Raw genomic sequence first — 23,880 nt, 5'->3', positions numbered from 1 at the left:
CCTTGAGCAGGAATATTTTCTTAATTGAATGCTATTGTGAAGTATTTAGTCCATATAAATCATGCATCCAAAAAAGTATTTTAAGGAAACCAAAGCCAAAATTACAGTAGAAGAACTTGTCAGTCTTCTTACTGATGGGTGTAAATTTTAATGTAAGATTATATATTTCATATTGCATGATATTCTGAAATCTTTCTAATGTGTAAAGAAAAAAAATGTAAAGTTGGTATTGCAATTATATTTGAGATACAACATGAACTAAATTCAAATCTAATTACAATGGACAAAGGACTTTGTTTTTCACACATTTTAAAGAAAGTGTTGTATTTATAGATTTTTATCTCTGATAATTTTGACCAAAAGCAAATTTGGAACTTGGGTAGCTGCAAGAGAGGACACTGGAAATCTTGGATACCAAAAGGAAGCAGAAGAATCATAGCAGTAAATGTAATAACTCTTATTTTCTTATACTGTGAGCAATATAACAGTTAATTCTGCCATGAAAATGTCCTACAGTGTTTTCAGAAATACCCTATTATGGGTCACATCATACTTTTGAGAGCTATTGTTTAAAGGGTTTTCAGTTTGGCAAAGTTCCATTGGCTTGGGTATGAATCTTTAGGATGAAGAGCTGCAGGCAAATAGTGGGGGGAAAAAAAAGGGTGAAAGGCTGTACATGGAATGTGGATTCTTGGAATCAAGTTCAGTCAGTGACAATTGTGGGATACAGGGCCTTGATGGTGCTTTTTGATTTCATGTCAGGCTCACAGTGTGGAATTTGGTTGTCTGAGCCTGTAATGTGAAGTGGGGGGGAAGAAAGAAGTTGTAAAACAGATTTGCAGACATAAGGGAGGACATAATTTGACCAAATACAGCAAAATCAAAATACAGTAATTTAATTAACTGCAGAGACTATTACTTTCATTGAAGTAATTCAGTAATTGCTGTGTTGCTGTGTCCCAGTCCCTGCTGTGCCCCTGGCACTGCCAAGTAGCTGTAGAGAACAAAAAGGTGTCCCTGTATATTCTGATTCCCTGTATATTCTGAACCCAGCTTGCAAATGATACTGGGTCTGTTTCTGAAGAGCCAGGTTGTTGTGACTTTTGAGAGGCTACACCTGCACTCATTAATAAGGCTCATTCCACCTTGTTCTTCTCTTACCTCACACTTAGGAATGTCCATGTTGCATCAGTGTTTTTAAACATGTCATAAAGTTTTGGAGATGGAAGTTTTATCACTGTCTCAAAAATGGTATCTCAGAAATGGTCCTATAATCCATGTGCATTAGGGAGATATGGACAGCAGATTTTTAATGAATACACTTCAACTGTCTCCCTTTTCATCATGTTTCTTTCCATGTTGTATCTTCCAAGGTGATAGCTGATGGATACTTGGGGAGAATAGAATTCCTGTTCTAATGCCAGCTTCTAGTATGGAGGAAAATGATTTGCTGCCATGTTTATTTGAAATCTATAAAAGAAAATTGTCTGCATTAATGGCAGAGGGCATTACGCATTACCCTTGTGATTGTGGTGTTTAAGGACAGGGTGGGGGCCTCATCCTGGAAAGGGACTGGGTCCTACATCTCTTGCCAGCATTTTTCAGTCAGTTTGGAGATGCCAGCTGAGCTGGGTCCAGGTGCTCTGAGCTAAACAGTTTCCAGGAGTTCCTTCCCATGCTTAGCTCTTCTGTGATTCTCATAGTGCTGATGACACTAATTGGGAATTTAACCTGGGAGCTTTGTGTTCCTGATCTCTGACTGTGGCCAGTTGGAAGGTTTCTGGATGCTACCCTTCTTCTGTCAATACAATTTGTGTAGTAGCAACTTATTAATTCTGTAGCTGTGGCATGAGGATAGATACAAAGAAGACTGAGATTCTCTGACGTGTGATACTGTATAGGATACTCTACATAGGGGTGTGTGTAAGGACATGAAATACTGTGCATAACTTAATATGCTTTTCTAGGTTGCTGGAAGTTCAGTTTGTAACAAAGCTCAACCTTTTTTTATCTGGAAAATTTGAGGAAAGGATTGTTCAATGTTGTTTAAGAGGTATAATAATTTCTGGCCACAAAGTGATTGGATACTTGCAGGGGATATCTCTCTCTTTCTGGGACTACATGGGCATCATCTTGTTCTTCCAAAAGGCCACACAAACACCATTGCAAAGGATGAGGTGACCTCTTCTATTTGTTTCCTCTTTAAATATTTCAGGGAACTGAAGGACTTGTGCATTAAACAAATTTGGCCACCATTTAGTTCTAATGTAACATATGATTCCCTGACATTTTCTGTAACATTTTATTTAGCTGAAAAATAACATATAGTGAAAAATAGACCAATAGACAGTGAACAACTTGAATAGCTCTGTAGACCTCTAGATGCAAGTACAGTTTCAAGAAATAGTGTATTATGTATTTCATGTATTATTGAATGTTTTGTACTATCCCCAGATGTGAGGTTTTTTCTGTAAAAAATAAGCTACTGAGAATAGGTATTTATACTCAGAACTCAAAACCTCAGAAGCAGTCTGAAAATGAGTGCTTTCTGGGCAACTAGCAGGTATGAAAACTTTTTCTGAAAACTAAGGCTAGTGCTTTGTAATTATCTAAAATTAATTTTGTAGTTTTTTATCTGTTTAAACCACTGACTCTCACATGTTTATTAGTATGCATCTGCTCTCTATAAACCACTCACAGTACCTCGTATCTTTAGCATAATTGTTTTGAAATATCATAGACCAAGAAGTCTGGAACTGAAATTATCTTGATGCTTTGAAATACTGTGGGTGTGGGGGAAAATGGAAGGGAAAATCATATTGTACAATTTCTTTGTTGGAGCAGATTTAGATGAAAATTGTATTTCAGCTTTATCCTACATTTGCTTTTCTACATTATTAATGTATTACATTCTCCTTTCTGTTAAAAAAAATTGCTTTTGGGGACTACTGCAGCATGATTGTAGATTTTTAGATGCAGAGGTACAATACCTGGAAATTCCTGAAGTAGACAATTTTTTTCCTTACGGGCAATATTGGTTTGCCCTGTTGTACCTTCCAAAAGGCATGGTTCAACAGAAGTTTACAGAATTCTGGCTTTGCATCCAATGAGGTTTTTAATCGTGGTAGACAGCAGATGCCAAGTAATTTCTGACTTAGTTCTTTCACAGACTGTGCCAAGAAAATCCCCTCACCCAAACAGTTGAGTTTTGGCTTTATTTTAGTGCTATATAATGCCAAAGGGAGGAAAAAATAAGAATTGTGAATTTCTGTAGATTTTTAATTACTTTTGACAGTCTTAACAAGACTGTATTTTACATTTGTATGGGGGGGCTGTTTGTAATTACAAATATCTATAGCAGTACTGGCACTCAGATTGAAATAGAATTGGTTTCTTTTGAGGACTTCCTTGTTTGGTTGGTTGGGTTTTTTACTACAGGTGGTTCTAGTGTGCCAGAACTTTTATGGGTGTGGTAGCTATGGAATGCTATTTCACTGGCTTAAGGTGGACTGATACATCAACTATTTGAAAATAAATTTTAATTTAACTACAGTAAGTAGCACTTATGGTGTGTATGCTGAAGTTAGAAATGTTTTGGGCTAATCTGTTCCCACAGTTGTGTGTTTCTCTGGGTGAGTCAGCCAATTCCAGCATCCCTTGCTGTAAATTTAAACCTTTTGGGAACAAAAGCTTCTGCTTGGGAAGCTCCTGCTCAGATCATGAACAGAGGAGCCTTTCTGTGCAGTTCTAAGAATATTTTGATTTTTCTAGTAAAGAATCAGCTCCTGAGAATTATGGATGTGATTGGTCGGCTTGAGAGAGACACAGATTTCATTGGCTTGGCCTTCACAGTTCTCCAGTTCTTCTTTCTTTCAGTATCTCAGGTTCCAAGAATTTCAAGGAATTCATTGGAAAGTCATTGACTTTGATAGTTTTAGGAAGACAGATTACTTACCGCACCCTGCAGAGTTACCTCCTCTTTACCACATTTACCCCTCCTCATTGAGGCAGGATTGTGGGGTTGGCAATTGAGGGAAATATTTTCTACTAGAAACTTGGATTTTTAATGTTAAAAATACAAAATTAAATCCTATATAATTCAATTTTTTCTTCAACAAAAAGGTCAGCTGGAGAATTAGTAACTCTGATTAAAAACATAGCAAGCAAGGGAAGGGAGAAAGCAGTCGTTAATTATCTAAAGATAATTTTTAGATTCCTTTGTCTTAGCAGTAACGTCACTGAAAAATTTGAAGAAACAATTGCAGAAGAAAAAAAGTGTTTTAAAAGACTTAGACTCTTGTTTTATTGAGGGACTGGAAGAATTCCCAATTTATGTCAGACATGGTTCTTCTGAGAAGGAGAAGAAACAACCTGTTGTTTGTCTCCAGTAAAACAGTTACAAATTTAAAAGCCTCTTACAAGATAATTAAAAGCTCCAGACTATTTCTTCTCTAACCCAAAGCAAAATGTTGTTTTTCTTAAGCTCTTCCTTTAATCTTCCAGAGTCACACTGTGGTGCACTTATGCCTTGTAGCATGGTAGTGGAGTTGTTATGTGATAGCCATATTATAGTGCATCATTTGTATTTTTTAATCCTTTTTATATTTTTTAATCTCTAACTACTTGACAGTGAAACTGCAATGAGTAAATAGTTAAATGTTCTAAGTGCATCTTTCACAGGTGAGTCACAGACAGAAGGGTTTTCTGTTTGAACAGACATTGAGCTCAGGCTATTTGTTGGATGCTTTCTTTATCATACTAAGATCAGAAATGATTTGTGCTTTCTGCTGGATCATGAATGAAAAAACAAACTGAAAAAGCCAAGCAAGAGTCAGTCTTGCCAAGTGTATTGCTCTGGCACCAGTGTTTGGTTTTTGTGCTGGGGGTGTCTGTTGAAACCAGCAGTACTTTTACAACATCAAAGTCAGACCTTGTGCGATGGCCAAGGCCTTTACAAAGACAGGAGGCAATTCAGTCCAATACCACCTGTTTATATGAAAGTATACACAGCACAGAACTGTGTCCCAGTAAGTATTATTGTGTGTATCCAGGTGTGTATTACAGGGTGGAGGACTGATGTTTGGACAGACCTGTCACCTGTCTTGGAGAAAAGTAGGATTTCAAATGGTAATCTCATCTCCTGGTCAAGCCAGGATCAGCTGTGTTGATGTCCTTTCTGAGAAACATTTGTTGTACCTGTATATAAAGATTTCAGAGAAGCTTCAGGCCATCTTCCCCTTTTCTGAGGTTTATGACTAACTATTATGCCTTAAAATATTTCTGAAATATGCTCTGTAAGGTTGTGTTTAGCAGCACTGTCATATCCTTCCAATCAGTTTGACATCACTTCTGTCTTCTCTCTGAAAACAACTTCTTCACTCTGTTTTCCTCATCTAAAAACCTCTTTCCTGGGAATGGAGGATAGAGCAGACCATTTTATTCACTCACTTTGAACTTTTTCTGTTGTCTGTGGCATCTTTGAAACATTTATTATTTTGGTAGGTTTTGTTTTGCTTGGATGGCAAAAGAAATTTAGACCGCTGATGCCATTATTCCATTTAACAAAAGTAAATCTTATCTAAAGTTTGTTTCTAGAGTGGTTTTTTGTGGGTTTTTATAATCATCCACTCTCTCTCAATCCCTTTAAAAGGGAGCAGGTACAAAGCTAAACTTTGCCTTTGTTTCAGGGAAAACTCAAGAAATCTCCAAACTATAAATGTCTTGCCTGCCAGGCTGAAGAATGTTGTTAGATGGATAGTCTTTGATTTGAATGTCTCTGCTTGGCCAAGAAAGTGAAGTTAGACTCCAGGTTCAGGCTCCTCTTGTGAAGCGCTCTGACGTTGGAAGGTTGGCCTGTTAGAGCTCCAGGACGGGGTGACTGCCTGGCTGTTCTCCTTCGCTGCAGTAGGAGTGGTGTCGCTCATGTTGTGGTACTGACAGATGGCTTGACACAGACAGGTTATTACAATGATCATCCTCCTATGTGGGGTGCATATGGATTCTGAGAGCTGCCATTCTCTCCTGCTATTTTCATGTCTTTTGCCACCTGGATTCTCAACTGAGTGAGACACAGCTAGGCATGCACAAAGGGTTTTTTCTTCTTGCATGACATATGCAAAGCCCACCTCAGTTACAGAAGAACAGACACTGTGTCTGAAGGAAATCTGGTTTGCTGTGTGTGGGCATGTGTGAGCCCTAGAAGAGGAATTAATATAGCCAGTGAGATGAATGTTGAGTATGTGGTTGTTTACTCTTGGGCTTGACTTGGCATGATTTGTGATGGTATGACATGGTGTTCTACCAAGCTCCCTTCTATTACTCAGATTTCTAGTGCTTTTTTTCTAAAGTTGTTTTTGTTTTTTAAATAATAGTTTAAAGTAATAGATTGTGAAAAGACCTTTGAAAATGTAGCCTCAGGGCATGGCAGTACAGGAAGGACTGTCTTGAAAAAGAGAGGGACTAAAAAGGTACTCTGAGAGATCCATGACATTCCTGTTGAAGTTAACACATGGAGCTCAATTATCTATCAAGATAACTATGAATAGTAGTCCTCCTCTCTATTTCACCCCTCTCAGAAGAGGCATGGAATTGATCTCACATCCTACCAGCTGTTCAGAGTCACTGTTCACTTTTGTACTGTTTGTGTCAAGTAAGGAAAGAGATTGCTGTTTCCTATCCTTTCAGGCCAGTGTTTAAATTCCAATCTGGAAACCATTACTGAAAGACTTGGTAGAATGCAGCAATATATTCAGCTTTCCTGTGGAGACATCTGAATACCTGCAGAAGCCTTGTTTGGAGCTCTGTGTGCAGTTAGAGGCTGATTTGTTTAGCTCCAATATTCTTGGAGACAGGGGTTTGGAGATTTTGCTCTTAATTTGTGCATCTGAGTAGGTTCTGAAGCTCATAGCTTTCACTGAGTTGAATAGGAAAGACTGTGTCTCATTCTCTTTGAGTTATTTGTTTATTCCTCTTTCATGATCCAAATGAGCCATTTGCTTATTAACTGCTCAATTTAAAATGAATTCAATATTTACACATTTACCAACCTTAAAATATTATTAATAACCTCTTGAATAATGACTTTTTAATGCTTGCATTCCATTCCCTAGCTACCTTTTCCTTTAAAAAGTGAATGAAAGTCAAGCAAGTAAGGGACAGTGACTTTGTAGGACATCTACGAAGATAAATGTGAGGAAGGCTTATTCTTAACATCTACTTTTAGGCTGCCTTTGGGAAATCAAATCTTAGAAGGCCAAGCTGGAATCAAGATTCAGCATGTCAAGTGTTGGGTATTTATAATTGCTCCTTGGAGACACCTAAATTAAATGTCTGAAATGTCTCTGTGAATGCCCCATGCTATGTCCCTCTTCTGTGTCTGCCAGTCTTTCCAGGAATCAGATGTTTCTTCTTGGTGATACGGCAAAGGATCATCTTTCTGCCAAGTTCCATTGGAATGTAATGGAGGAAATTAACTAAAGCATTTTACGATAAACTTTCTGAAAACAAGAAAATTTATATTTAAAGAAACTATAAATTATACTACCCCTGCATACAAACATTGTTGATTAGTGTTCTTGTTGTAATTACACTTAATAGCAGCTTACTTTGTCACTTGCATATTGCTTGGATTTTTTTTCTATTACAAACTGTTGTATATCCTGTAGAAATGCTCATATTCTTGTTGTTAACTAGGCTGTGAGGTCTAGTCCTGTTTTAAAGCTCATATAGATCACAAAGTCCTAATGAAGTGATGTTTTAATTATGATGCGCAGGTATTTGTGATGTGAATCCCAGATTATATTGGTTTTTTTTCACACTGTGAGCATTTCCAAATACAAAACATAATATGTCTACAGACAATGCAGAAGGATCTTTTTTGTATCTTAGAAACACAGGTAAAAAATCTGTAAAAGTTTCCTTTGTGGAACAGACCAGCTGTGCACTTTTGTAAGGTGCATCTGATGTTGCAGTCAGTTTCAGGTTGAGCAATGTGCAGTACTTTCTGCAAATAATGGCAACCTTAAATGGCAGGAACAGGAGTGTAAAATACCCATTGTATCTGTTTTAGTCAGCGTGACAGTAGTGACAAGTGCTCAGTGGCTGTCAGCATCCTTGTCAGCACGGAGCCGCCTTTGACACTGAAGTCCCCAGCCCAGCCCTGGTGCTGTGCAGCTCTATTGGCAGCTCCATCAGGCTGCAGCTGATGGGAGAATGTCAGAGCCTGCCGTCTTCTCCTGGTGTGTGGCCAGCCCTCTGTGTTTGCAGCCTGGCCTTGCCTGTTATTTGATCTTGCTGCACTCTTCACCAGCCCTCCTGGGGGACATGAGCAGATAGGTCAGTGGGGTGTGGGTGTCTTCAGGGCAGCACACAGCCCCAGCCACAGTGACTTGCATAAAGGTTTGTAACGATTACCATGTCTGTAAGCCAATCAATGGGTAAAGTACCCAGAGACTCATTAAGTGGCATTTGAGGCACCTGTAAAAGAGTTTTGAGCTGTATTTCAAGAAATGTGGTGACAGCCTTTAATGTCTAATTGACCTCTTCTCTTTGTTTCACTTTCTGTATTTCCTTCTGATGTGTTCCCCCGTGGCAGCAAACAGCCCTGCTCAGTATCTTGAACTTCTGCTCGGAGCTGCAGCACCTCAGCCTGGGCAGCTGCGTCATGGTGAGTGCTGGGACCATTCAGAGTGTGGGCGGATTGTGTGTGTGTGTGTCTGTCTGTGTGTGTGTGTGTCTGTGCACTCGCTTTGGAACCAATCTGGGTTTGTTTCACAAAGCTGTGTTAAATGTGAGGTTTATACAAGACTCTACTCTTTTGGAAGGTCCAAGATGATGCAGCTTGGTCATATATGTAAGGGTCATGTACTAAAGTAAAGCTAAGTTGGCCTAAAATGGCTTGTAGGCTTTCTCAGAGTTCTTCAGCCTTTTCCTAAGTTTTTGGACATTCTCTATATGTGTAATCACTTAACAAGTAATTAATAAGACTTTCATAAGGAGATGCAGCAACTGATCAACTTAAAATGGAAATGAGTACTTCAATCATTCTTCAGTAGTTGCACTTCCTGTGGTCATAAAAGCTGCTATAATCATCTTTAAAGGGGAAAACAACTGTGCAAAAAAAGTTTCTTCAAAGAAACAACTTTTGCTGCGGTTTGATCCTCAGTATTAAGTGAATTTAAAAGCAGCTGAGTCTGGGGTTTATAAGAATTTAATTTTATTTTTGTCTTTTATAAAAGTAGATCTCACTGTACCATGCAATGAACGATTTTTAGAAATTACAAATGCTTGAGCCAGATGCGTTGTGTGTGTTAGGAAGCAAACCTTGAAACACCTCTGTATGTCTGGAAGGATGCTGCACATGACGGAGCGTCTGCTTTCCTTGCAGATTGAAGACTATGACCTTATAGCAAGCATGATGGGAGCAAAGTGCAAAAAGCTTCGCAGTCTGGATTTGTGGAGATGTAAAAACATAACAGAAAGCGGGATCGCGGAGTTGGCTTCGGGCTGCCAGCTTTTGGAAGAGCTTGACCTTGGTTGGTGTCCTACGCTCCAGAGCAGCACTGGCTGCTTCACAAACCTTGCACGCAAACTGCCCAACCTGCAGAAGCTCTTCCTTACGGCCAACAGGTCTGTGTGTGACACTGACATCGAGGAGCTCGCTGCCAACTGCACGCACCTACGGCAGCTGGATATACTGGGTAAGAGAAGGGGGAGTGTTGGATTTGTTTTACGGTGTCTTTAAAGCCTTTCAGCTAGAAAGGAGTCCTTAGTACCAAACTGTCTTCCAGACATATTTGTTAAATAATTATTTCTTAAAATTATGTTTTTGCATGTGAAAAAAAGGAGAGACGTTTAGCTCACTTCATGATTTCTGACTTAGAAGCCAGTAGATTTATACCAGCTGTGTAATTTGACTGCTGAGTATAAATTCCTTAAACTGGAATTTAAGTGCAAAATTTTTTTTCCACTGACTTTTATTTTCATGACCATCAGCTTTTTTAACTGAAGACTTTCTCTTTTGATTATCAGAAGATGAAATTTCTTATAATTCTTTCTACTTTTGTTTATGTTTTTATTTCTTTGAAGTGTGACAAAGTATATTTATAGCATGAGTCTGTGATCAATAAACATTTTGCTTTTGTGCAATAAATATTTGTTATATATTATATAATATATGTTATGTACTATGCAATACTGAATTTATTCATCACTTTTATTGGTAAGTGAATTTGAGTTATTAAAGATGAAAGGGTAATTAAAAACAAAACCTAAATAGACTTTCTAGTAAGGTGGGAAGCAAGTGATGGGGGGTCAAAAAGCATAGCAAATCTGAAATTTCTAATCCTCTGCAGTTTCCATAGTTGAAAATATTTTTAGAGACCTAAAGTAAATATACTTTGAACTCTTGAGTAAGGACTTTGAGAAGTGTAGTTTTGTGTGATGCTGAATTTATTCTTTTATGGTGGCATATGAGGTTTTCTTTTTATAATAATGTAGGACAGCAGAGATGTTTGTGACATCAGTGTGGGAGAAAATTCTTCATGGTTTTACCAACTTAGTTTCACAGGATAGCTGAAAAAGGAATATTTAAATGAAAGGGAATAAAGTAGTTGCTCTGTATACTTCTAATGTTTAATAATTGTAATGAAAATATTACATTTAGGTTGAGAGGGTTACTGCACAGAACTGAGAGCATCAACATGGATAATTTTCCAAGCTAGTTTAAGGATTTATTCTTACCAGCATTTATAATTTCAAAGTATTTACCATATGGCTTCAGATTGACATTCCAGTACACTCTTCAGTAATGATGAAGAGTTTTACTCACTTTTGACTGAGAGAGTTGCCTTTGGACCAATGTGGGAAAGACATATGAACAGAAAAAACCTTAACTCCACCGAGTTCAAGCTGTAGATATGTTTATGCCCCCCAAGGCTACTGTGCTTTGTGTATCTTTAGGAGAATCTGCTCTGCAGCTAAATTATCATGGGCACACTGCCCTGCTCAGACACGAGAAGTTTCCAAATGGTGTAGGGAAATAAGTCTGTAAGAAGCACTTGGCTGCCCCTGACCACCCACTTGCATGTGCTTCTGTTGCCATGGCCTCGTGTCTGCCCACAAAGTGCTCAGACCTCCTTTCTGCACCAGGGGCTCCCCAGAGAATAGTATGGCTGTGTTGAACTCATGGATAGTCTGTTACTGCTGTTGCCTGTCTGACAGCAGGGAAGGCTTGCTGCCACATTTCTTTAGTGTTTGAATTCAGATTTTAATTCAGTTGGACATCCTAATGATTTTTTTTGAAAAGTAACGTGAAAGTGGAAAAGGAGTTTGTTCTGTTCCCTGGTGCTTACCAATATTTCTGAGTCAGATGGATTTGTAGTCAAATATTTCCTGTGAGATTGCATGGTGTGTTCACATAAATCTCCTCTAGGGGATATCCAGTTGAATTTCCTGCAAAATTAATAATCTGCAAAAAATTATTTCTTTCTTCCTGCAGAGAAATACTTGGTAGGGTGAAAAAAAGGTTGTCCTCTGCTGTAAACAAGTCAGTACAATGTGATATTCACTATGTATGGGAAGGACTTACCCTGCTTTTTTGGCAACAGCGAGGAAACTGTGTTAATTTTTTTTGTCTGAATGTAGTAACCACTGCAGTCTGTGGTTACAAGAAAGAGCTGTCAAGTAGAACCACACTGTGTCATCTGGAGGTAGAGTTGCCAGGTGTTGCCATGTCAGTGCAGAAGTCTCTGTTGTCTGAACTAAGGAGTGAGTCTCTCGCTGTGCAGGAGTACCAAGGAAGTCACAAATCTCTGAATGTGCTCTTGCTTTGGGCATGTGATACAGGGCCACCCTGTTACTTTAACCTGCATGAATGTGTAGTATGTTTTTGTCCTTCAGTAGAAGTGTGACAACAGGGCTGAAGCTGTAAGAGGTCAGAGCTCAGCTTTGCAAGAGTAACCTTGAACAGTGGGTCTTCTCTGTGATGTAAAGGAATGAGAAGTGCGCTCATTATATCCTTTGTCATCTCCCAGGTAAAGAAACGTCTGGCTTGCGTGTGCATTGTGAAGGGTGTAGAGGTATTGCTGCTGGGTTAGCCCTGTGTGCTGTAAGGGAACTTCTTTTGCTTCAACAAAGCTATGTAAAAGCGAGGTTTTTTCCTGCATACAAACACTTAGCTAAGTAAGGGTCAGAATGTCTTCCCTTCACTGCAATCATCAGTGTTCAAGACTCTATATTAGTGTCTCTCTTTAGTTGTTAGAACTTATAAACTTGACAGAGAAAACTTCTTGTTTCAGTTATGGGTTATTTATCATCGCAATAGCTTCAGGGGTGGAGTAGTCTAAGCCTCTGAAAGAAATCTTGTTGAACTGTAAGGGATGAAAAATCTACATTATATATAGCGTGGATGCTGTTTGAAGGTGATAGGTCCTGAGGCTTGCTACCCATCTGTCCTTTACCATAATTGTTTGGTAATTTCGTTGTTACAGAGTCAGAGGACTCTGTGAAAGATGAAAACTGCTGGTTTTCAAGGACTCTGTATACTTACTGGTCCATGTAAAGCATTGTTGGATGTCAGGCTGTGTTTGTGCTGTGTAAAACATAGAAAGTAAATTTCTGTTAAAAAAAATCATGCGCTTGTCCATATCTGCTGTATCATAAGTTTGGAAGAGGAAGCGTGGTGTGTGTCACTGAATGCATGAGGATGTGCTTCTCCTGAACTTTCAGTTCTGAGCTTTCTTTTACCCACTACATCCTGAACTGCCTGCTTACAAGTATCATTTCCTTCTCAGCCCACATCTTTTTTGCTGAGTGACATGGCATGTTTCCACCCTCTGTCAGAATGATCCAGCTCTGATCATCTGACGGTTCTGCAGTGACGCAGTACATCAGCCAGTGCTATCAAAAGTTAAGTGGACACCTCTAGACCAGTAGTTAAAAAACCAGTCTTCAAACTGTGATCAGCATTGAGCAATGTGACAAGTCAGATGGCAACCTGAATTGACAGTGTCAAAAGCGTTTCTTGCACATCACATCAGCTGCTGAGTTTTCTTCCTGTGGGGTTCTCAGCTGCTGTCAGGGGTGAAGAGTAAATGGTATTAACCTCGCTCCCCAGAAGGTCCAACTGCTCTGTCCTGCACAAAAAGAGTAATGAAAAGTAGACACCCTCGTTACCACAAATTTCATGTATTCCTAGCTACATTCCAACACCTCCCACACCTTCCTGAGCAACAGAAAACCCAACTGCCCCCTTGCCAGCTGTCAAAGTTTTCAGCTTTATCTTGAGAACATCAACACGTAGTTAGTCAATTCAAACATGAAAATGTGTAGCACATTAAAATTTTGAATTTGAGTTGTGTGCAGTAGATTGGATAAAATGTAAAGAATAAAAGGCTAGTTTGGCTGGTCTAGGGAAAGGTAAGAAAAGTAAGAATATTTGAGGGAAGAGTGCTAGTTATTTTCAAGAGTTGGTACTCTGAAATATTATTTGGTGTGTAGTAATGTCTCTTGCTCTAAAAATTTGGGTTCTGCAGTTTTTATAGCTGTCCTGCACAGGTCTCCTAAACAGCTATAGAGTTTGAAGGCTTTGATATATGATGGATATCAATTAAATTATTTACAGCTAATAAGCATAATTGTTCAAGCAAAGAGATCATTACTCAGAGGTGCCTTTTACAAGTGTGGTAACAGAGAATTGACTGAGCAACAAAACTAAATAGCAGATTTTAGTGCTTTGGTTTTGTATGTATTCTGAAAAATGGCTGATTAGTCTATGGAGGAGAAGTTATGGTAAATCATAAAGGTCCAAAAGCCTCCAAACTCTAGAAGAAAAATGCTCTATATAAGTAATTAACTAGCAGGCTACATTGCCAGTCTTTCAAAAGCAAAGGAAAATGTGCTGTATTAAAATTCTGAAATGCTTTTGAATGGGCTTTTAGGATACATACATAACTAACTGTACATTGTATAAATAAAAGTAAGACTACAGATGATGTGCATTTATCCTGTGGTGTGAATAACCAAACCCCAACTGGATTACTTGTAGAAAAATGTATTTCCTAACATAAAATTTTAATTCTGAGGAGGGGAATAAGCCCAGGTGCAATAAAACATGCAATTTAGGATGACCTACTTAGTTGCAAATCTATTAAAAGTCTTGGATGAAATGATAGGAGAACTATCAAAGTTCAGGTAGGAAGGAATGAAGAACATCCTACACAAAAAATCTGTGGCTAGGCATCTAAATCTAGAATTTTTGTAGAAATACACGTTTGGATCTTGAAGCATAAAAGCTGTGATGCATAAATGAGGCTGGGTTTAGATGAAGGTGCTGATGTAGTAGCAATTTTAAGGCTTGGTGGAAAAAAAGATAAGTAGCATAATGTGTAGCTCCTAGAGTTGCATTTGGAATGGTAGAGCAGGTCCTTATGGTAGAACAGTGATACTGTGGTAAAGTGTGTGGTCAAATGAAGTGAAGAAATAAAGTGTGGTACAGAATTTCTGTGTAAATCTTCAGGGGCTGTTGCATGAACCACCAGGCAGTTCTGATGATGGTGATTATATAATGTAAGGGAGTTTAAAATCATAGTGATAATGACAAGCTTAGTCTCTGTAGAGGAGATAAAATCTGGGGGCATGATAGCAAAGACTGTCCTTGGGTGATGTTCAGTAATGCCTCAAAACAGCTGATCTGAGAGCCTGACATAGGATAATTGGAGACCACATTCAGATGCCTCCTTGCTTATGCAGAACAGTACTGGAGACTAATGAAACCATCCAGAGTCTTTCTGAAATTGAATCCCATTCAGAGAATGAAAATAGGAAGATGAATCTAGAAAGTGAAACAAAATCACAGTAAGGCAGGTTGAAGCATTAAGGAACCCCTGGCTAGAGGTGAAAGATACTGTATTTCAGCTGTGTTACAAGCTCACAGGAGTGGCTGGGCTCAGTAGACAGCCCAGGTGTGAAGGCTCCCCCCAGTACAAGGCTATTGCAGGAGAGCTCTTGTGTCCCTTGGTGTTCATGGCAGAGGGGATCAAGCAGGCTGCTACATCAGAGCCATTCTTTCCAGGAGATTAGCCTGGAAAGCTGCCTTAAATTGGAATGCCAATACAGAAAGCTTTTGAACAAGTCAATGCATTGAACAATAATAAATTGTTAGGACTAAATGGTATTTATGCAGTGATTCTAAATGAGCTCAAATACAGGGCTCTGGAAATCTTATTTCTGGTGTGTGATCTATCTCTTAAATCATCCTCAGTGCTAGAGTAATGCAGGGTTACAAACATGGCACAGCCTTCTGTAAAGGGCTTGGATTAGGAGCTACAAAACAGTAAAATCATCTTTTTCTCTGTGTAAACCAGTGGCAGCCATGGGAAGGTCAGTCAGTGGGCATACAGAGGACATTACCATATTTAGATGAAGAGCTGCATCCCAGCAAGTGTAGTATTGGCTTTGCCTCTCATCCTTTAAACTTCCTTGAAGTTCTTGGTGAATGTGAGCTCTACTCCAATCCGTAGAAGATTGGATTTTCACACACTTCAGCCAAGGTTGTGCTGCTTTTGTAACTCAGCTGTCTTTTCCTGGTTTATGAGTGTTTCAGAGGACAAGAATGTATCATCTCTTTTCACAGTGAAGTTATGTCACCAAGGGTCTGTTCTGATCTGCTTATAAGTAATCCAGGCAGAGGGGTGAATAATGCCAGAGGGTAACACACAGGTATTCAGGATGGAAAAATCTTAAAATCCTAAACTGAGGAATTTAACACTGAAGAACGGCAGAATGATCTTGTGATACTTATTAAACAGGTCATAAAGCAGGAAGAAAACATTGAATCAAGTACAAAGTAGTCACATAAGGCAAAATAACATCAACTACATATATTGGGGACTGGATTTATATTAGCTTCTATTTTGTAGGAAAGAGATCCTGTGGACAATTTTTGGAAAACATCAGTTCATTGCCCAGCATCATTCTAATGGGAATAGAGAAAAGTTGGGTTATTTAGACATGAGATGGAAAAAACACCATAAGACTTACTATACAATTACTGACTGTGTGCTCAGTGCACTGTATTATTGTGGTCATCCAGTTTCAAAAGTACAAAATTAGTGCAGAAACAACACAACAGGGGTCATTTTGAGATGCAAGAGAGTCTAGAAAACAGATGGCCTTGAGGGAACAGAAGAGATGTGCATGGGACTATGCATGATTTAGAAATACTGAATTGGGAATGATCTCATGCTTCTTTAATTGCACCTTAATTATTGCAGCTAATAGGCTGGAGTTTTTTGTTTTTCCCCCTTTTTTTTTTTTTGACATTACGTAGTTAAACTGTGGAACTTGTGAAGGGGCTGTAAATATGAAGAAATTCAAAAAAGTAGTAGAATGCATGAAAGATAGCTTTAGTAACCCTAAAATTATAATTTTTGGCAATTGACAAGATTCACCAGTAAAAATCTACTTTAAAAAAATCTGCTGCTTTTTTTGCAGGGGAGGTAAGGAGTGTAGGGAACATAATTGGCCCTGGCACTAGACAAGATCCTGAACTAGATGGCTTTTTGGGGTGCTAGTTAGATGAAGATGGAGCTGTGTGAGTTCAAGTCTGCCTGCAGTTTTCTGCAGTAGTGTTGGATACATAAACTCTCTAGAGGGAAAGCTTGATGAGCAGTTTAGCTCACTGTAGACACCCAGGCTCTGTTCATTTGCCCAGAGTACCCAGCCAGGCTTCCAGCCTTTCCTGTAAGGCATGAGTCTCCTCCTCTGGGTCCAGTGTCCTGCGTGCCAGCTGTGTGTGCATGTCCTGCATGGTGTAAGGTCCCCAAGGGGCACTGAGCACCTCAGACAGCTGACTCACACCCCAGAGCCCAGTCAGATGGGCCAGGTGCTAAGCACCATGGGCTGGACTGTCTGCATGTCCATCAGCTGTAATGGATGTGTGGATTTGTGCTTATAAATGTACATTTATTTATTTATTTCTGACTGAATCCTATGCTTGCTCTGACCCTGTGTGACACTTGGGAGTTCAGTCGCTGTGGTCTTGTTTTTGGCAGGGTTTATGTATGTTTTATACATACATATATGTATGATCAGCAGTCTCTTGAATAACTGCCCCTGCATGTGTGTAATACCCACACTTGCTCTGAGCCCTGGGAGCCTTGCTGATGCCTTTGGAATTGGAATAGTCACTCATCTGCTGTGCTGATGGTCTGTGTGCTCAACAGGAGAGCATGGCCATGGCCTTCCATGCTGCTGCCTAAGCCCAGCATTGGTCCCTGGGAGGGCTCGTGGCTCTGGGTGCCTGGCTTCTCTAGTAAGAGATTCCCCTTGAAGTTGTAAAGGTGCCCCCCAATAGGAAATGACAGTGACTTAAGCAGTTAAACAAAATACATTAGGCTTTTTAAAGGTAAAAGGTCTATTTGCTGTCTAAGAAGCTTTTAATTTGAAAACTCATTTAAATAATCTGGATAAAAGTTGTGTTGTAGTAGCATTTTTTCATGGCATGATAGTAACAGCTTAAAATCCTGCACTTTTCTTGGTAACTTTACAATTCTGTTTTGTTTTGTTTTTGCACAGGAACGAGGATGGTGAGCCCTGCATCTTTAAGAAAATTGCTGGAGTCTTGTAAAGATCTTTCTTTACTCGACGTGTCCTTCTGTTCACAGATCGATAATAGAGTTGTGCTAGAACTGAATGCCAACTTTCCTAATGTGTTCATAAAAAAGAGTTTCACCCAGTGACTCCCTACATATGCTGCTGTGGAACTCGTTTGACAGAGTTGTTTTCCTGTAAATTTGCGCTGATTTTTTTTTTAAGGAGAATATAAATCTGCTATAAAATAGTGGAAACTATTAATTATCTACACAGATGGGTAAAATACATTTAAATTTATTATGTTTCTTTAAGTTGATATTGTACCTAAGAATTATTTTGCTCTGTTAATTGGTGGCACTGCATGTTTTTAAATACTAGCCATATGTCTGGCTTTAATGAGAAGCAAATGAATGTCTTCTTCAATGTCCCTTCACAGGGTGTTATACACAATACACTATGTTAATATCCAGGTGAAAGCAGAAGTTCAATATTTATCAGTAAGGAAAATATGGGTGCTTCCTTTTCATGTGTTTGTGTGTGTATATATAAATGTATCCATATGTATTTGTATATACATACACAGATATTGTAGCATTCTAGTTTGACCTGCAACATAAGATTTTATCATCTGGCCTATAATTAGTTATTTGAAAACCAGTTTAAGTGTGTATAAGAGCAGATAGAAAAAGCTCTTTGTCTTCTTTGAGTTTTGGCAGTGAATTGTATCGGATAGAGTTTTCTCCCTTTCTTCACCTGAAATAGATGTAGTGATGTTTCACAGTCCAGCCTAAGCAGCACAACAGATAAATGCAAGAAAGAACCTGGACCACCTGAACTTAGAGCAGAAATGAAAGATAAAATTGACAGCTGCTTCTTGGTATTGAGATACAAAGTTTAAGCCAAGTACTTATGTTGTAACTGGTGATGTGTAGAAAACTCTGGGGTAGTTTTCTTTTCAAATTTCTGTCATGGTCAAGACTTTATTTGTGATATGTCTGGTTATTGTGCAGAGTACCATGAAAAGTAGAACTTAGGCTAATGTGTTAGCAACTGTCCTTTCACTGGCATCGAATCTGCTGTCAGGTGTAAAAACAAGCATCCTCGTTCAGTCAAACAGCAATGAAAATAGAATGGGTTTGAAACAAGGGCAATACAATTTGATGATTTCATAATTACCAAACCTTATTACTGGATTTTTTTTTGTTTGGGTTTTTGTTTTGTTTTTCCAAGAGGAGAGTAGCTCAAAGTACTATTGCACTCTCTTTAAGACTGCTTAACCTCTGAAGAAGGAAAACTGTGTTGATGGACAATTTCTGGAAGTTTCTTCCTTTTGCACTTTCTTGGATGAAGCTTTTCTCTTTTTTTCCCCTTGAATACCACTGCTAGAGTATGTTGCTCTGTACAGCTTTGGTTTAGAATTTTACCTTTTTAGCCATTGTTGATGCATATGGACCATAAAATATAGGCTGTCTTTTGATACTGATTCTGTTATTCTTGTATTGATGGCACTTACTACCTACTGGAATAAGAAGAAGAAGAATACTTTGTCTGAGAGAAGGACGTATTGTACTGAAGATCAGTGACAAAGAACACTTCAGTTCTTGCAGTAAATAACCAACTGCTACTAGAGGACTGCTGCAAATCGTTAAAAATCTGACAATCTCTGTGACTCCTGAATGACTGCTTTGAACTCTTTGTGCTGGTGCCAATACATTATAAACCATGTCATGAAACAGCTACAGAACATTTATCTGATTTTATTGAAAGACCTAGTTCTTCAGATTTTTAAATTTTGCTGAATCTCTCGGGAATTCCAGATCCAAAGAAGGGCATGCACAGTTGGCTTTTTAATTTTTTCCCTCCACACAGATGGCACTATGGGATTTCCAACTAGTTTATGCCATTCCATTTTTTTTCTTCTTTAGAAATCTGAACATTGTCAGAGAACTTTAAATTTATTTACTTTTTTTTTGTACTGAAAGATGACAGCTTTTGTATGATTCTCTGTGAGACCTCATTTCTCTCAATCATGTTTGGGTTCATTTGTTTTTCTGTGAACTTGTAACTTTTTTTAGTCTATATTTTTCATTGTAATTATTAAACATTATTATTCTAGTTACATGAGAACACAGGTACAGATAATGGGAGTTTACAAAGAACAGAGTTCAAAACAAATGTATTTGTTGTAAAATTTCACTTCTCAGGGGTTGTTCTGTGTTTATCTCCTTTTTCTTCTATAGAGATCTGTTTTGTTTTTCACTGTAAACAGAGTGGGATGTGGATGAAGTGATAGCCATTGTGCCTTCAAACTGGTAAACTTGGTAGATAATAGAGTTTTTCTCATCACTGAATCAAATAAGTGTTTTTGTAATCACATATGTGTGAAGAATTTCATTCTCTGTTGCTTTTTAGGTAAAGAAGGTTTAAATTGAAATTTTGTTCGCACTGGAAGATTTTTTCTTTCTTATGTTGCATGTTCTGTTGGAAAATGTTATTTTCAGGAATTCTCTATTGTCACTTGGAAGATAAATTGAAGTTGACTTTTTATTTGGATTGTTTAAAATTGGGCTATTACTGACATATAATTAATTCAAAGAGCAGAGAAGTGATTGGGAATGACTTCCATCTATAGTTGTAGTCTTCAACCTTCAATCAGAGAGTAAGAAGCTCTTTTAGCTATGGCCTTATAAGTCCAAGAAGTCTTCCAGCAAAACAAAGTTAGACCAGACTTGACATTTGTAATACTTGTAGGATAAAGAAAACAATTTGCTTTTAGACCTTCCCTGTATGTCGCAGAGAAGCAAGAATAGGCCACTGTCTCTTTAGTTCTGCTATCTTATACTTGTGTCTATTTATTTATGTATATGTATGCATAAATTATATATATACACATGTTCGTGTGTTTATATGAATTCTTTTGGATATGTGTACATACATAAACATATATGTATAAATCTCAGAGTTTTTCATGTAGGAATTACTTTTGTAAAGTGAGTGTAATAGAAAAAGGGTGTTTCATAGGAGTTCTGCTTTCAACTATTGCTTTACTCTACCTGGAGACTGAGTTCATCTCTACCATGCAGCAGGAAAAGCCTGGACAGATGTGCTGAATTTCCAGTGTTGTTTTGCCAAAGTGCCTTTTGGTTTGTCTGCTCGTGAAAGGGGTTACAGGGTATGAAGAGTGAATGCAAAGTCTGATAACTACTGTGGACTGTCTCCTTGCAAAGCAGTCACATAGAGGGAAACTTATATTCTAGTTTAATTTAATCCAAAATGAATGCTGTCAATTCCTTCACTGGAGGAATTTAATTACTCTTGAATTGGGTCTCATCTCCATCACTAGTCTGTACCTCAGTCATGTTATCTAAATTCTGCTGTTAAGGATATTCCTTTTTTTAATCCTGTTGTTTGGTTATCTGTCTTTCTGAAGCTTTGTAAAAGATATGCTTTGGCAACAAATGTTAAAAAAAATGGCTAACATGTCCAAAAAAAGGGGTGTACTCTGAACTGCTCCTGTTTTTAAGCTAAAGGGGTCTTCCATACCCCCTGTATGAAATTGATGTGGGATGGCCTGTTGGTAAAGATGTAATTCCTTGGGTAATTTAACAATAAAATAAATAATAAAACACAAAAACTAGTATGATAACTTTACCATTTAAAGCATCTTCTAAACTCTTCAAGGCTTTAATTCAGTAGTGTACTTACTTGTGTTCATAATTTTGAGCTGTGTGGCTGCATAGCTCAATGAAATGGATGAGGTTTCTGTTCTTTAAATTATACACCTGATTAAGTCCATTAGTGAGCATGACTTCTATAGAACAATTTTGCATGGGAGTTTGGGCCTTATAATCCCCCATGTACTTGGAGGCCCAAGTTTCAGACAAAAAACCACCAGCGAACAAACAATAAAACCTCCCAAAACCTTTGTGTTTCCTTAGAGCTGTTATGCTAAGTTCCCCAGGTATAAGATGTCCAGGAATCATGGTACACAGTGAGTAAAATTCATCTCCCTGAATGTAGTTCTCTGAAAGTTAGACATCTACTTCAAGGGAGGAATCTGGGCACCTCTAGAGAGTTATTAATCTCCTAAGGCAGACATTTCAGGAAAGTAGAATGAATCATGTTCTAGAGAGCCTCTCTGGAGACTGTGGAAGCTGTGATTTAGCTCAGGTTAGATACTAAACTGAGATTAATTCCATCCAGTGCCGTACTATCTGTCTTGAAAAACAAGACTGAAACAACATCCATCCTTAAGCCTTCAAACCCTCCAAATTCCATCCAGAGAGAACCAAAAATCCCCAGAAATTCTGAGGAGAAACCCTTGAGGAGTTTTCTTAATGCCAGGATCTGCTTCTGCCCCTTGCTAATACCTGTGGTATATAATTTGTTTTATGTTATCAGTTTATTTGGCTTTTGGGTTTGGGTTTTTGGAAATGCATCCTCTTTTCCTTTTCCAAAATCTCATATACCTAACTGGCTGTATGCATAGTTCTGTAAATGCTTGAACAGGCAAGCATAATTAATGTATTGCCACTATTTTGATAATCTTTCATATTGCTATAATTAAGACTGAGTAGTTTAACTGCTCTACTGTCATCAGAAATGTCACCCACTGTGCATTTGCAAAAATTGTGTGCTGAGTCCTGGTTCTTACTGTGTGTACTTACTGCATCTTTTGGGATATATTTCCCATGTCACATCAGCAGGACTGCTAAATTTACAAAAACTAAATAAAATGTAGCATTTTATTATGAGGACTATGAGAATGACTTTATATAGATGATTTACATGTTCATTGCTCTTTAACAATGATTCTGTAAGTTGTAGCTTTGGAAATTACTGGACTAGAAATCCCTGGTTTAATGCACCTGCACTTGCTATGTCAGATGCAGCCAGCGTTTTTTCCCAAATGAAGGCATTAGTCCTTTACTGAGATGATGATTTCTGTGATTTTTAGATATCTGACTTGACAATGAAGTGCAAGAAGGTGCTCTTTAATAAAAGTTAGCAGCACAGGACAAGTTGTGATAAGTGACATTTGGAAGGGCTGAGAAATGAGTGCTGCATGTTACAGATCCTCAGGAGCTCCAGAGAAATGCATCAGCAGGAAGAGTCTCAAGAAGATTCAGCCTCTGTAATGGGAGGCAGTGGTGAGATTTTCCTTTACAACTAATGGACTAAATACTTTTGTTTGAGCTACATAGCTCTGGTTTTTCCTTGTCTTGTTTTCACTTAAGGTTGGTAAATGGCACAGAGTTAGGACGGATGTCCTAAACTGAAGGGCATCCATTGTGGGGAATGAAGTTTTTCTGTTGCATGTTTTGTTCACCTTTTCTAATAATAAAAGAATAAAAATACCCTCAACTATTTGAAAACTCATTTTCCCTAGATTCTGAAGAAATATAAATGTCAAGAAGGTTGAGGAAAGAAAAAAGGGAACTTATTCAGATTTATTGGGAAACTCATGGAAGGGTAGCCAGAGCTATTTATAGATGTGAGGAAAATAAGTGCCTTGCTCTAGATCAGCTCTTCAGCTCTACCTTTCCCAGAAACACAGCTTTCCACATAGTATCACATGCTCATACTTCTAAATCAAGATTTACCATTTAGATGCTCTTAATATTGACCTTTCATGTACATGTTTGTGCAGTAAGTCAGAATGTCTCTGTTTTGTTTTTATCAGCTACATAAAAATATTTTTTTCTTTGCCTACCGCTGTGAATTCATCTTTTTTTTATTTATTGAAACTATTTCACACATGTACACACAGATACATGTAGACAATTGCTCAGATTTTTTGCAATGGGTCCTTTTCTGAGGACAAACTGCCGTTTGGGGGTAAAAATGGTAAAGTCTCTGGAGAACGTTCAAGGGAAATCTGATCAATGTATTGGAATACTTCATGGAGGGAAAGAATGAAGAAGAGGGAGCCAGATTCTTCTCAGTGATGCCCATGAACAGGACAAGAGGCAATGTGCACAAACTGAAACACAAGATGACACATTCTATGGCACAGTTGCCTAGAGAGCCTGGGGAGTCTCCATCCTTGGAGATACTCATCATCCTGGGCAGTGACTGCTTGAGCTGGTGGAGGCTGGACTAGATGATCTCCAGAGGTCCCTTTCCAGCCTCATTTCTTCTTTGTTCTATCATCTGAAATATGCCTGTTGTTGGTTTCTTTGCCTCATTGTACTGATTGCTGAAGAAGGTAGCAAGAGGGGAAAAGAAAGAATACCTGTCATAAGGAATTTGGCATGTTGAGAACAAACCCAAGAATCTTCTACATTT

General features: G+C 38.3%; 1 protein-coding gene across 1 annotated transcript in view; it reads left to right on the top strand.

The window, feature by feature from the left end:
- The window catches only part of FBXL4 (F-box and leucine rich repeat protein 4), a 52,964-nt gene extending 29,293 nt beyond the window's left edge, over positions 1 to 23,671 (top strand). Inside the window, exons 6-8 of the mRNA XM_059468862.1 lie at positions 8,594 to 8,665; positions 9,386 to 9,698; positions 17,575 to 23,671. Of these exons, the coding sequence (XP_059324845.1) occupies positions 8,594 to 8,665; positions 9,386 to 9,698; positions 17,575 to 17,738 (549 nt within the window). The 3' untranslated portion in view covers positions 17,739 to 23,671. The remainder of the gene's footprint in view (positions 1 to 8,593; positions 8,666 to 9,385; positions 9,699 to 17,574) is intronic.
- Positions 23,672 to 23,880: the final 209 nt, after the last annotated feature.

Source organism: Ammospiza nelsoni, chromosome 3 (assembly GCF_027579445.1).
Source record: "Ammospiza nelsoni isolate bAmmNel1 chromosome 3, bAmmNel1.pri, whole genome shotgun sequence".
Lineage (NCBI taxonomy): Eukaryota > Metazoa > Chordata > Aves > Passeriformes > Passerellidae > Ammospiza > Ammospiza nelsoni.
Note: the sequence above shows the minus strand (reverse complement) of the source record. Positions and strands in the feature narration are given on the sequence as shown.